Source organism: Calonectris borealis, chromosome 27 (assembly GCF_964195595.1).
Source record: "Calonectris borealis chromosome 27, bCalBor7.hap1.2, whole genome shotgun sequence".
Classification (NCBI taxonomy): Eukaryota; Metazoa; Chordata; class Aves; order Procellariiformes; family Procellariidae; genus Calonectris; species Calonectris borealis.
In genome coordinates, this window is record NC_134338.1 from 6,252,124 (window position 1) to 6,265,028 (window position 12,905).

A 12,905-nucleotide genomic window follows, 5' to 3' on the forward strand; every position below is an offset into this window, starting at 1 on the left:
CTTTCCATCCTTTAAGAGATGAAGACAACATGCTGAGCAGACCCTAGACGAAGGGTTTCTGGAGAGGCAAAGCTTTGTCTCCTGAGCCTTAGATAGGAATCTTCTCCTAGAGCAATAACGCCTCGCTTTCCTGAAGGGAGCAGCTCCCGTAGCAAGGTACAACAGGGCGCAGATAACCATTGCCCTAAATCCCCTGTCCTTCCATCCACCTTCCAGAGAAGCTCGGCTAATTCTCAGCATGGTCAGAAGCTTTTGTACTTTGTATTTTTTTTCCTTTCTGGTCCAAATAATTGTGATTGTCTGAATCAGATGGCTAGGGAGCCAGCATCCATAACCAGCCAAGATTATAGGGAACTGGGATGTGTGTTGGGTCAGGATCTGGCTTCCGAATGGACTACACTTACATGACTAATTCTGGAGGGCCAAAAACATCCACACAAACACTTTGCATCTTCAAGTATTCCTCCCTACTTGGAGCTTCTCCCAGGGGGAAAGAAAAGGTTAAATTATGCAAATCATAAATGGCAGGATTGGTGCAATATTTAAAGGACAAATAACTTCCAAAGAAGATGAATAACTTAAGGTCTTAAATAATTACTGTTGCATATACCATTGACTTCACTGTCAGAGCCATCCAGTCCTCGGGGCTGAAGAGGCTAGAAAGCCAACAGAAGAACGAAGCTTCTGAAAATACACAGGCTAAAAAAATCAGAGGCAACATAAGATGGAGAAACACAGCAGTTCTCCTGCTGGTGGATTAAAATGAGTGGGTATGGGCCCAGAGCAGGAGACAGCTGACGTGAGAGGAAGGGATGAGAATGGAAATTTTAACAGATGTAGGAAAGAGAAGAGTTTCTCCTTAGTGACTGTTGATAATATGTACTGGTCCACACTGAATCCTTGGGGTAAAGTGCCAGATTTTGCAAGGAAAGAGACTCTGCAATGGAAAAGGAGAGTGCTTGTGGCTTGAACCCTGTTTTTCTGTTACCCTCCGTTCAGTGTCCCCCCACATCAGCAGGGAGTGAGCAGATGCTGGCCTCTGTGGGGTTGGTTTCGGGAGACTGAGCTGCAGTGGGAGCTATAATAAGCCAGCTGCACAGACATGCTCCCTGGAGCACAGCCTGCATTCATCCCAGCTGCTAAATTTAGGTCTCTTCCAGCAAAAGAGCATGTGCAAAGAGGCACAGCGATGAGATACAACTGTCGTATGAGCTGGAAAAAAGAACCTGAGAGGGTTGATTTACAATAACTGTACTTTTGGCATCAGAGGAGACCAAAGTCCCTGAGGATAAACACAGTGAAGACAAGATATGTGTTATTGCAAGGTTGATTTCCCTCTGTCAGCGTCACGATCTTGTCCAAGGCTGACCCCGGCAGTGTCACATCGGGGTAAAACTGAAGTCCCTTTGCCTGAAGTGTTTTGACTCGGGGGTGGTGCCATTTATTGGGGCAAAAATAATAATCTTTATGAAAATAATCATTCTTGCAGAAATCATGGCTGTTTGTGACGCAAAGTTCTCAGACAAGGGGGGACGATGCTGAAGACCTGGAGAGATGCTGTGGGAGCAAAGGAGACACAATACAGGTAAGAAATCCCCACGAACAACAGGGGGGGCGGAACAGGACTTCTTGCTCAAGGCTGTTGCAGCCTGTGTGCTCCACGCCGTCGTCCCCCTCGCTCCCCCCTTGGCTATGCCCTTCTACATAAAGCGAGACATCAGACGCTGGCTGCGCGCTCGGGCTGCGGTCAGAGAGACCCTCTGTTCCCAGAGATTTTTACGGGCGATGCTGGGGAGCACGGAAGCCATCTGAGCCTGCCGGGCCACCTTTACTTGCAAGGGCCTCTGCGTAACCCCAAACGCGCATTTCCTAAAGGTGCGTGAGGCTCCCTGGGGAATCTCTCCCTGCTCTGGATTACAACCAACTGTTTACGGAAGGGCAGAGGAGGGGAGCAGGGCTGGATTGCCTTCCCGTCAGGCGTTCGAGAAAAGCTGCTTTGCGCCGGCGAGTCCCACCCTGCTCCAGGGCGGGGACTTTGCCATCCAGGACAAGCCGAGTAAAGCTCTCCCCATCCCTGCCAAGGCACCCGCTTGGGACAGCAGGTGAGTGCCAAAGTAACTGGGGGGTCCCCTTTGGCATGGGGAAGGGGTCGCGTGGCTAGAGGTGCCTGGGAAGATGCCAAGCACCGTCCCCGCTTGCCAGACCGCAGCGGCTGGCAGCGCGGCTGGGCGGGAGCGGGACAGCCCTTGGCTCGGCGGATGCCCCGTCACGGCCACGATGCCAAGGCATTGGGGCAGCCCTGGAGGGCGCGGGGCTGGGGTGAGGAAGGACGGGGAGGCGGGTTGTGGGAAGGAGGAAGATGGCTGACTCTTCCCAAGCACTGGGAGTGCAGGTTTTGCTTCCTATTTCTGCCGTGCCCTGTGGCCAAGCTGGCACGTCCTCCCCGCTGGATGCTGGAGTGTGGAGGGCAGGGCAGGGGGCTCGTGAAGCGGCTTTGGGTGGGTGCACAGGCTGAAGCGAGGCGTACGAGGCTCTGCTAACTCAGTATTATATTTATATTCCTTTTGAGGGCAGTGACCACGCAAAGGTCATCGTGTGGGAGGTGCTGGGATATTTCAGCTGGCTCGGGGCTCGCCAGCAGAAGGGAGATCCTTTCCTGAGCTGCAAATCGGGCTGGGATCAGTCAGTCACCCTGCTGTGAGCCCCAGACCTACCCCGGGGCACGCTGTCTCCCTGAAGCACAGCCAGCTGCGGAGGAAGCAGGTTGTATCCAGCACGCTGGAAACAGCTGGCGGTGGCAGAGCCACGGAAAAGCTGATCAGGCGCAGGGTGTGGGTCTCTGTTCGAGTAAAAACGCACCGAATGAAAGAACTAGTCAAACAAGTCCGGTGTTTGCCTTGCAAGGGGATGGGTCACCATACGGTGGTTTTCCACTCCGGATCCTAGGTGTAGGACTGGCAACATGTCTATGAGCTCAATCTTGGGAGAAAAAAGCCCTGTGTTTATATCCGGTTAAGCTGTTTGGAGCTTTGCTTGCTGGGAGCTGCGTGTGCTCTACGCACAGTCAGGGAAACGTGATTCAGAGCAAGCCTAGATTTGAATTGGCCAGCACACACGATAGTTTCAGCTGTTTTCTGATAAATGAAGTTTATTCTGCATTCAGCTTTTAGAGAACTTTGATGTGGACTTATAAATGCCTGATTAGCTGATAAAGCCTGCCAGGAAAAGGCCATCCATGGAAATAAATTGAATAACGGGAGGGATGCCTCCTAGACTCTGTTATCTGGCCACAGTGTTTTGACCTCTCCTAAGCCAGGTTTACTCTATCAGTCAGCTCAGGCCTTTATTCTGGCATGAAGTAAATAACATCAGGACAGGAATTAGCCAGGGCACCTTAGCACTTGCTAGCTGACTCTTTGCATGCATAGTTTAATTCTTCAAAACACGGAGTTAAGTCTTGCTCCTATCCTGAAGCTGTTTTTCCCCATTTGAGCTGCAGGCCAGGAATTGTGTTAAGCTGCAGAGTGCTGGCAAATCTGACTGAGCAATTCCTTTCTCTCTCTCTCTCTACTAGCAAAGGGGGTGGCTAGGAGAGTTTTATTCATCTAATGCCCCAGCCTGAGCAGTTCATGGAGACACCTTCACCTGTGGAAGGGAGCAAGAGGGTTACAGGGGCAGGGACCATTGCTGGAGACCCTGGTTGAGCTGCCGAGCGCTTCCACCTGTAACTTCAGTGCCATTTCTCGTGGCACCACACACAGAAATATACTGGGAACAAAACCGCGTTTGCAGATTGCGCAGTGGGGTTAGCCTTCTGCAGTGCTCTACTCTTTATATTCCCAGTGACGTTTAAGCTGGATGAAGAAATCGGAATCTTACAGTCAATATTCAATGTGACATTTCTGTTGTAATTTGATATTGCAGGAGCATTTGCCCTGAATCCAGTACACGCATCCTTTCCTCATGTTTTGGTTTCTTTCTGCCAGCTCATTTCCAGTCAGAATTTTTCTGCCTCCTACCCCCTTTTCCTTGTTTATTGACTTTTCTTTTGCCCTCTAATCGACTCGCTAAACCAGCCTGTCTAATATTCCTGCTTCTGTTCCTACAGTGGTAAAACTGCATCAGAAAAACATCTGTGAAATTCGAAGCCATTATTTAGTGTCTGGCTAAAGCACATAAAGTTGGCTTTATGTTTCTGTAAAAGATTAGAGAAGAGCAAAGATGACTTTTCTGAGGTCTAGGTCATAATTTGACCACTGAAATCTATAATCAAATGAAAGAAAGCAAACTCAACGCTAATAATTTTCCATAGGTTGCCTGATTGCACAGGGTGTAATAACGTACAGATGACCTGGAGAGCATTCGGGAGTGCCTGTAACACATCTATGGCAAATGTCATACGGAGAGTTTACTTGCCTGAACAGCACCCTCCGATGGTATTCCGGATTTGTAAGGGTCATGTGAAGCATGAGCAACGACACTCCTGTTCTTGCACAACTGTCTGGGCTCATTGATAGCAGCTATTAAGCACCATGAGCAGGATTAAGGAGAGATGTCGTCAGCCGCTGGCATTACTCCTTCCACTTAAGGGCTTTAATGCGAGAACCTCAGCGCATGCTGTGTTGAACTTGAGTTGCAGGGAAGCGAACCTTGTCCTAGTACTTGACGTCCTGTCAACTGAGCAGGGATACGGGAAAATACTTTGAGTGTGTTCATGTATAGGTCCTATGCATGAAAACAGTATTATGAGCAGAAAAAATAACCCTGGGGAGATGGCAAGTAGGATTTTTTTTTTTTTGAGGGCTTTAACAGTCAGTTAAAACTGCAGTCTTGCAAGGAATTACACATTGCACCAAACAGAAGAAATCTTGAATACAGATTTTAAGTAAGAGGGAAAATAATTCTCCTGTCCCAGTCCTCAAGTGAGGTTATCCTTTGCATGCTCGTCTACACCTTGACGTTGTCTCTGCCTCCCAGGAGTATCTGTGAAGGCTGTTAGGACTGTGCAGGCACCCTCACCCAAATTCACCCTCAGGCTCCCACCTGGCAAGGTCAAAGCCCTGTGTTTTGAAGGGCATGGGAATCAAGTCTATTTTCTTTGCTCCCAGGGCACCATTGTCTGCTTCTCCTTGTAGCCTCAGCCAGGCTGTCACACTAGCAATAGAAAAGAAATTTCTTAAATTACTAGTGCTAATCATCCGCTTGTGCACCACATCCCTCCTTCAGACAGGGCGCACGCCCTGGCCCGATGCTGTTGCAAGCCAGCCTTTGCTCATTCGGTACCAAGCAGGACTGGAAACTCGGGGACGCTGCTATGGGCGTTCAGCAGGGCTGTTCAGGTGTTGCTTTTAGTCCTCAGAGAAATTAGATGGTTACTTAACCAGCCCCATTAACTGGCAAGGGTAGGTATGTTCTATTAATTATTTGCTAGAAAACTAACACTCCCTTTGTTTTTTTTTTACAGTTTTCTAACTGCCTGGGGACTCAGACAATAACAGATTGACCAAATACGACAGCGATGGTGAGCGTGCGTGTTTTCCGTACCGTGCTGTGCCAAGCGTTTGCTCTGATCAGATAAATGTGGGGAGCGTAGCTCAGATAAGGACACAGCAGGAAGAACACTGTCACTCTCTGTCCCTTTATGGGGGGTGAGTTTATCACTTCTCTCTGCTTCCTCATACTAGAGGAGAATGACCCACACGTAGGGGCTTTTCCATTTGGGGAGTTAATGGAAAATCCGATCAGATATTAGTTCAAAGAGCATGAATTTCTCCAGGTAAACTTCCTGAGCATATTATTCTTTCCAGGTTCAACCTGCAAGGTAGCCATCTATATGGTAGTTATCCCCGTGCCTGTTTCAGAAAGCCTAACCTATACAAACGTTAAGCAGTCTTTTCCTGATGATTTTCATGGGAACAGGGAGAGCTTTGTAAGAGGCAGTGTAGTCCCACAGAAATGGCACTGGACGGGAGGCAGGAGAAACCTGTTTGTGAATCACTGTTTTGAGCAAAACACTGCGCTTCCTGGTGCATTATTTTACAGAACGATGGTCCTTAGCTGCTCTTAGAGAAGTCAGGAATAGGGCTTTGATGGGAACAGCTTCTTCTACGATTTACATGGAAAACTGCTGGGAAGAAGCCCCAGCGGGACTGAACAGAGGTGTCAGGCTGCTTGCCATTATTTAATTGGAAACCAGATACTCCACGGGCAGCTACATGAAGATATTTTCTCCTTTTAGTTGTGTCCCTGTGGCTTATTTCTTATGTGGCTGGGAAGTCCCTCTAGAACAAACTGTTTCTCTTTAGGGTAGGATGGAAGCCTGATATAAAATCTCTCATGTTTGGTGGGTGGACTTTACTTTCTGTCACCGTGTTTGCATCTTTGAATTTTTTTTTTTAATTCAACTCTACTGTATATATGTATCACTTTGAGTCTGCCTTTGATAACTCCTCTCCTGTGGGTTTAGGCAACAATAAAGGGGGTCTCCAGTTTCAGCGCTGAGCAAGAAGCACAGGCACTAAGGAAGGCTATGAAGGGATTTGGTAAGTCGGTCTCCCTCCACTGTTAAACCCTCTTTTTCACCCCTGAGCATTGGGACTGTTTTGTCTGGTGGTTTGTTAGAGAGGAGGTCTAGCCATTTGCATCGCCCCGCTGGCCCATGAGGGCGCTGAAAGGAATCGAGCGACTTGATCAGGCTGAGACTTGAACGCAACTTGAAATCCAAGTCTCGGCCACAAAACCATCCTTAGTCGAGCTCTTGTCTTGTGTCTCCTGCGGTGTGGTACTGCTGGCGGGGTTGAGGCACTTGTGTATGTTGATCTAGTCCCCAGTACTGTTGAGAACCAGGTCGTGTAAGGAACAGAAGATGTTGAGAACCAGATTGTGTAAGGAACAGAAGATGGCTAATGGCACGCTCTGGATAAGACCAGAACATGCTTCTGGTTCTTGTGCAAGCAGCCTGACTAGTTTCCATTGGTTTCTTCCAGGCACAGATGAAGATGCCATCATCGAGATCTTGACCAAACTAAACGTTTCCCAACGTCAGCAAGTTCTGATCACCTATAAAAGCAGTATTGGCAGGGTAGGTGATCTTCAGAGATTAGCGACTGTGGCTTTAACTGGGAGACGCAGACAATTTTTGGGTTATATCACTTGGGTGAAATGTGAACAACGTCCTCGTCTCCATGACAGTAAGGTTAGCACAAGCTTTCCCTGGCCAAGTTTTTAGTCTTGTTCACTTCAGAGCAACTGTTCATCCAAGGAGGGTTGGAGCATGAAGAAAAGTGGTGAATGAGTTCTTTCAGTTCTCAAAGGCTGTATCTTCTCCCAACTCCTTTCTTCTCTCTGTCTTCTAGGATTTGATTGACGACTTGAAGTCTGAGCTGAGTGGGAATTTTGAAAGGGTGATTGTTGGTATGATGACTCCTACCACCATGTACGACGTGCATGAACTGAGGAGGGCTATGAAGGTTCGGAAATCTTCCTTTTATGTTGCTTAAGTTCTGGTCAATTTAGTATGATATGGCATAATTATACATTTATTATTTATTTAGTATTATTAATTTTATGTAAGTTAATGTGCAGCTAGGATTTTTTTTTTTAAAACAGTTGTCATTATAATCTTGGATCTCGTCTTTGCAATTCCCTAGGGTGCAGGAACAGATGAAGGTTGCCTGATTGAAATTCTGGCTTCTCGCACAAACGAAGAGATTCGGCGCATTAATGAGAACTACCAACTTCGTATGTAGCGCAAACTGCAAGCATACTGTCTGAAAAGTCACTTGTGTGTACGCATGGACACGTGAAGAGGAAGGCGAGGGGTCTGTTAGCCTTTAGATGTGACAAATCAGCCAATGCAACTATTGCCATTTGTCCAGAGAGAACCTCTGAGTTCAATAGGTGTCAACAGCAGGACTGCTAACAGCCTCAAAGATTAGAATTTCACCCAGAAATTGAATTGGTGTAAATAAAACGGGATGGGGTGGTTATGTCTGTCAGTTGGATGTCTGTCCGTGTGTGGATCTATTGCCAGTTTTATACTGGCTGTGCTTCTTCATTTTGACCCGTAGCACTGGTGGTCTAGCAGCCCATCATAGCTGGGCTGCTATGATGATGTTCAGAGCCCTGAGCACAGTTATATACTTACCTAGCTTACGGTTGGCAAATGTTGTGGTCAAACAGTGTCCAGGTGGTGGACCTGTTATTAACACACGTCACATGTGTGTGTGCTCTTGCTAGAATACGGCTGTACCCTCGAGGAGGACATTGTCTCTGACACATCTTCCATGTTTCGAAGAGTCCTCGTCTCCCTCACGACGGTAAGTCCAGGCTAAGGGAAATGGGGGTGAATCTTCCTGTTGCTGATGGACGTGCCTCTCGCTTCAGTGATGAGGTGTTTCAGGCTGGCTTTTATTTCACTTATCTTGCATTTCACTTCGCCTGCATTTCACACCCAGCTTCTGCAGGGAGAGGAGTCCGACTCTGGGTATGCCTTAATGCCATGTGCTCTTTTTAAAATGGCCCAGTTAACGTGGATTGCTGCTCATTTCAAAAGTGCAAAACACATCTGAGCCACATTTCACTGTCTTTATAAGCTACTATTCAATTTTAAGGATCCCATTATGCATCTCCAGTAACTTGTTTTGAATGAGGAATTTGCAGGACTTGCTTCCATTAGTTGCTCTGGTGAAATGAGTTTTTCATCCTTGTATCTGTATCTTGTATCTGTACCTTCCCCTTGCAGGGAAACAGAGATGAGGGAACGTATGTGGATGATGCCCTTGCTCAACAAGATGCTCAGGTGTGTAGCAATTTGCTTCCTCGCAAGGAAATGGGGATAATGGTTCTAGCCTCCTTTGCAACTCCGTGGCGAGAGGTCTCTAGACAGGCTGGGTGTTTGGGAGGGGAGACGACATTTCATTGGAGAGTTGCTGTGCTTGGTTGTGTTTGTTGGAATATATCTGTGATCTAGACAAGCCACAGGCCAGCAGTGCTCAAGCACCAAGGAAGTAAAAATCTCATGTTATGTACACCTGGTCTTCTCAACCAGCCTTACTTTGTCTATTCATAATGCCTTCAAGTGCCTGTATGAAGCTGGGGAGAAGAAATGGGGAACGGATGAGGTACAATTTATGGCCATCCTCTGTACACGGAACAGATGCCACCTACTAAGAGGTAGGACCCTCCGCGGCGTCCTCGATTTTTTTTCCTTGTTTGAGGATGATACTTTTGTAGGAGTTTTGTTCTTGTTCATTAGCTGATTGTGAACTCTTCCTGAGACAGAGGTATCCTAGACCCCAGTCACACTCAATTCTTTCAGACCGTTTTATTCCCTCCTGAGACAAAAAGGGACTTGAGAAAAACATCAGTGCAACTCGCTCCAGCCTGTAAATTGGAGATAATGCAGTGTGACTCCCGTTGGGGCAGAGCTAAGCGTTTAAACTGCCATCATTAACTAGCAGTTCTTGAAAATGCTCGCAGCAGTGGTAGGCCAATTAGCAAGACCGTTGATAATTAAAATTAATTATTTCTGTTGGACAGCTCTGATCTAGCGTACAATGTCACAGTAATGGTACAATGTTCATACAGAGCAGGAGGAGCTTGATCTTGCAAAGCGATCCTTGGTGGTTTACACACCGTGTGCCCTGCAGCACCTCACTTGCTCTTTTTATCACTGGCTCTTCCTCCTAGTTTTTGATGCATACAGAGGGATTGCTAACAAGGACATAACAGACAGCATTAAATCCGAGATGTCAGGAGACCTCGAAGATGCTTTGTTGGCTGTGGGTGAGTGCCCTGCTTTTAAACTTTGTCTACGAAGTAATTAATAATTAGAGATATTGTGTCTTGCCCTGGCTGGCTCTTTACATAGCTTCAGGAGGCAGATTCTGTTTGCAAACCTGTCTGCAAACAGTGTTTTACTCTTTGCAGATACAATTGGGTGAGAAAGCTCTGTGCTTGATGATATTGTTTGCTTTCCGAAGTGATGCTTTGGTAGCTGACATTTGCTATCAGGAAGCGTTAAAGCCTTAAAGAAAATACTGCTCTGCCCTGGGCAGGGAGACATCAATTTACAGCAGGTCACGGACTATGGATGTCTGCATTGCACTTGCTGTTTGTTGGCCCTGAATTGCATCTTTACAGAATAAACACCTTCACTGAGAAAGCGCTGTAAAGGTTTGGAAGACCTTCTCCTTCAGTTTTTATTGACCTTAATTCTCTTGTTCTTGTCTCCCTTACAGTAAAGTGCGTGCGAAACAAACCTGCCTATTTTGCTGAGAGATTGTATAAATCCATGAAGGTAAAGAGCTTTTGGTGTGAGATTGCTATTTTTTTTTCCCTTGCCTTTCCATGCTTGAGTCAGTAGCATGACAGCAATCATTAGATAAAAGGAAACTCTGCTATTAACTGGGGGGAAAAAAAACAGTCTGAGTTTTTATATAGACCTCTTTTCCCTCAGGAAGCTCCGAGCAATATTCTTACCCAGCAGCGAGCTGCTAATGCAAAATGCTCTGATTAGGAATAGATCCCACAGAAGACCAAGTGATAAAACCTTTGTGTCTGTCACTGATTCATCCAAAAGGCTTTGTAGTTGTACATGGTTGGTTTATTTCTTCAGGGCTTGGGAACAGATGACAACACGCTGATCCGGGTGATGGTGTCCCGCTCTGAAATAGATATGCTGGATATCAGAAGGGAATTCCTGACCATGTATGGGAAATCGCTCTACTCCTTCATTAAGGTAAGCTTTTCAGTGTTAAAAACAAAGAGCTGGTTTTGCTAAGCAGCTTAAAGGAGACAGGTCCCCACTCGACACCTATTGGGTATTTTAGAGGAGCTGGAATTAAGGAGACTTTACATTTATGTACTGAAAATGTTCCTGAATGTTCTTAGTTCTTCAATTGTCAAAGAGGATACAAACCCTACAACAAATTGTATGCGCTGGGAAGAATCCAGCCTTGTATGGAGCTGTAAAATTAATGGTGTTCCTTTTTTCTTTTCTCTCTAGGGAGACTGCTCAGGAGACTATAGGAAAGTTCTGCTCAGGCTCTGTGGTGGGGAGGATTAAAGGATGCCTGGTGTACTGCCTGGGTGATGGGAAGCAGTTGATCATAAGGATTTCCTTCTTTTTAATTTTTGCCAAATATCCTGTTAATTTTTGCCAAATATCCTGTTAATTGCTATGGGTATTGACTTAGGTTAGTTAATGCTCTGGTTAGATAATGGCCATTCCGATTGACCCTTTTGATACGCTTTTATGCTTGGAACACCCATTTGTCTACTAATTGGGCTAGTAAAGCCCATCTTAAACATAATGCTGTAACCAGATACATATAAAAATAATTTGTTTCCTGACAAGCTGTCCCTTTGCTGTTGCAATCACCAGCAAAACTTATCAACTGAAGCAAACTTGGATGCAGAATGTGAGAGGCTGCACAGGGAAAAATGAACCTCATCAATAGATGGAGACTGCAGAATGCAGGCTTGCTTCAGTTTTTGCAAGATAATTAAAACACAAAGAAATCAATCATCTAAAATACAAGCACGTTTAGATCTTAACTTGCCCTGTGTTCGTGTGGAGCATTAACAGCCTTGCTGCACTTTATGTATATATTGCCTGTAGATCTGTAGGTAGGGAAGATGTCACTGGTGACATCAGAAAAAACTCTCACTGCCCTGGTTAGAGGTCAGCCCTGTGTTCTTCGTCTGTCCTCCTTGACTCGTGGGAGTATAAATCATCAGGGTTATATTACAAACCCTTCCTCTGGATACAGTGATGTCATTAGAACGGTGCCTTTTAAGGAATGACCTGTCCCCAAAAATGCATCTCATCGGCTCTACCCGATGCCTTAGACTGGGATGCCTTGTGCTGGGGTAGCTCCCCAAATCTCACCAGCGCTGGCTGGCTGGAGCCCCGTGTGACACTACCGTTAGAGGGGCCGGTTTTTGTGCCTCTGCCTGACGTGGACTTCCACACCAACCTCTGGAAGAGACTTTTCCCCCAGACCCTACACAACTGCCTGTTAAGCTAAGCGTTGTTTTCACTACAAAAATGTGGTTCTTGTTTGGCTTAGCAATTTATTTTTTTAGCTGTTGGTATATAATCCTGTTTTGAAGGCACCACACTGAGGTTAGAATTTGAAGGCACAAATACCGATATGGCCTACACCCAATTCTGTCACTCATTTTGTTCTAAATTAGGCTACTGTTGGCTTGAATAGGAGATACTTCTGTGGCCTCAAATAAAATAATTTTCTTTCTTGCTCTCTGTGCTGTAATTGGAGATACATTCCTTAGTTTTGCTGGGAGAGGAGGCAGAGCTTTTCCCAGTTCTACTGTAGCCTTCTGCTCAGTGAAGGAAAAATTGTCTTACCCAGTACAACAGGCTAACAGATGCACTCAGGCTTGGTTTTGTGTTTAAATGCCCCGTGTTATGTTGCTGACTTTTTAAAAATGAATAAACAACTCGTTTCCGTACCTTCTGCCATGATTGTGTATTCTGGGAGAGGTAATGTGAAATAACCGTGCCCTTGTCTTTTGAACAACTTCTGTGCTCCACAGGTGCTTTTTCTCCTATGCCTGGACCTCCTTGCGCCCGCTAAGTGGGAAGAGGCTGCAGGGAGATGTCCTTCAGCTCCTCCGCCTCGGAGCGGGGTGCCCGGGGTGCCCGGGGCCCCGTCCCGCCGGTGGCACGCTGCTGGGGGGCACGTCTCCTGCTCATGAGGAAGAGGCAAATGCTGTCCATCCCCCTCCAGCAGCACTTTGAGAAATGGTTTATAAAATCCCATGCTGTGTCTGGGGGGAACCACCAGTGTCTGTGGGGCAGATTTGGGGGTGCAGCCCCGCGCCCCCCCGCTGCTGCAGTTGCATTGCTGATGCTGCTCCCGCTTGCAGCTCAGTAACCC

The 12,905-nt window shown here is 46.6% G+C and overlaps 1 protein-coding gene across 4 annotated transcripts; it reads left to right on the forward strand.

The window, feature by feature from the left end:
- The first annotated feature begins 1,111 nt into the window (after positions 1 to 1,111).
- ANXA4 (annexin A4) lies at positions 1,112 to 12,478 on the forward strand. 4 transcript variants are annotated; one of them, XM_075174556.1, is made up of 14 exons: positions 1,112 to 1,389; positions 1,490 to 1,585; positions 5,465 to 5,521; positions 6,467 to 6,542; positions 6,987 to 7,081; positions 7,356 to 7,469; positions 7,650 to 7,740; positions 8,239 to 8,318; positions 8,744 to 8,800; positions 9,081 to 9,174; positions 9,691 to 9,786; positions 10,242 to 10,300; positions 10,619 to 10,741; positions 11,009 to 12,478. In XM_075174556.1, the coding sequence occupies exons 3-14, from the start codon at positions 5,519 to 5,521 to the stop codon at positions 11,066 to 11,068; spliced, it is 948 nt and encodes a 315-aa protein (XP_075030657.1). In that variant the 5' UTR covers positions 1,112 to 1,389; positions 1,490 to 1,585; positions 5,465 to 5,518; the 3' UTR covers positions 11,069 to 12,478. The 4 variants fall into 4 exon arrangements, with proteins under 4 accessions (XP_075030657.1, XP_075030656.1, XP_075030655.1 ...); XM_075174555.1 differs by lacking the exons at positions 1,112 to 1,389; positions 1,490 to 1,585 and adding an exon at positions 1,702 to 2,102; XM_075174554.1 differs by lacking the exons at positions 1,112 to 1,389; positions 1,490 to 1,585 and adding an exon at positions 1,996 to 2,102 and having other exon boundaries at positions 6,987 to 7,195.
- The last annotated feature ends 427 nt before the right edge of the window (positions 12,479 to 12,905 follow it).

Excerpts from the sequence above, each read along its gene's own strand:
- ANXA4 (XM_075174554.1), top strand. Across the intron at positions 8,801-9,080 it reads TTGCTCAACAAGATGCTCAG|TGCCTGTATGAAGCTGGGGA; the intron begins GTGTGTAGCAAT and ends AATGCCTTCAAG. Across the intron at positions 10,742-11,008 it reads CGCTCTACTCCTTCATTAAG|GGAGACTGCTCAGGAGACTA; the intron begins GTAAGCTTTTCA and ends TTTTCTCTCTAG.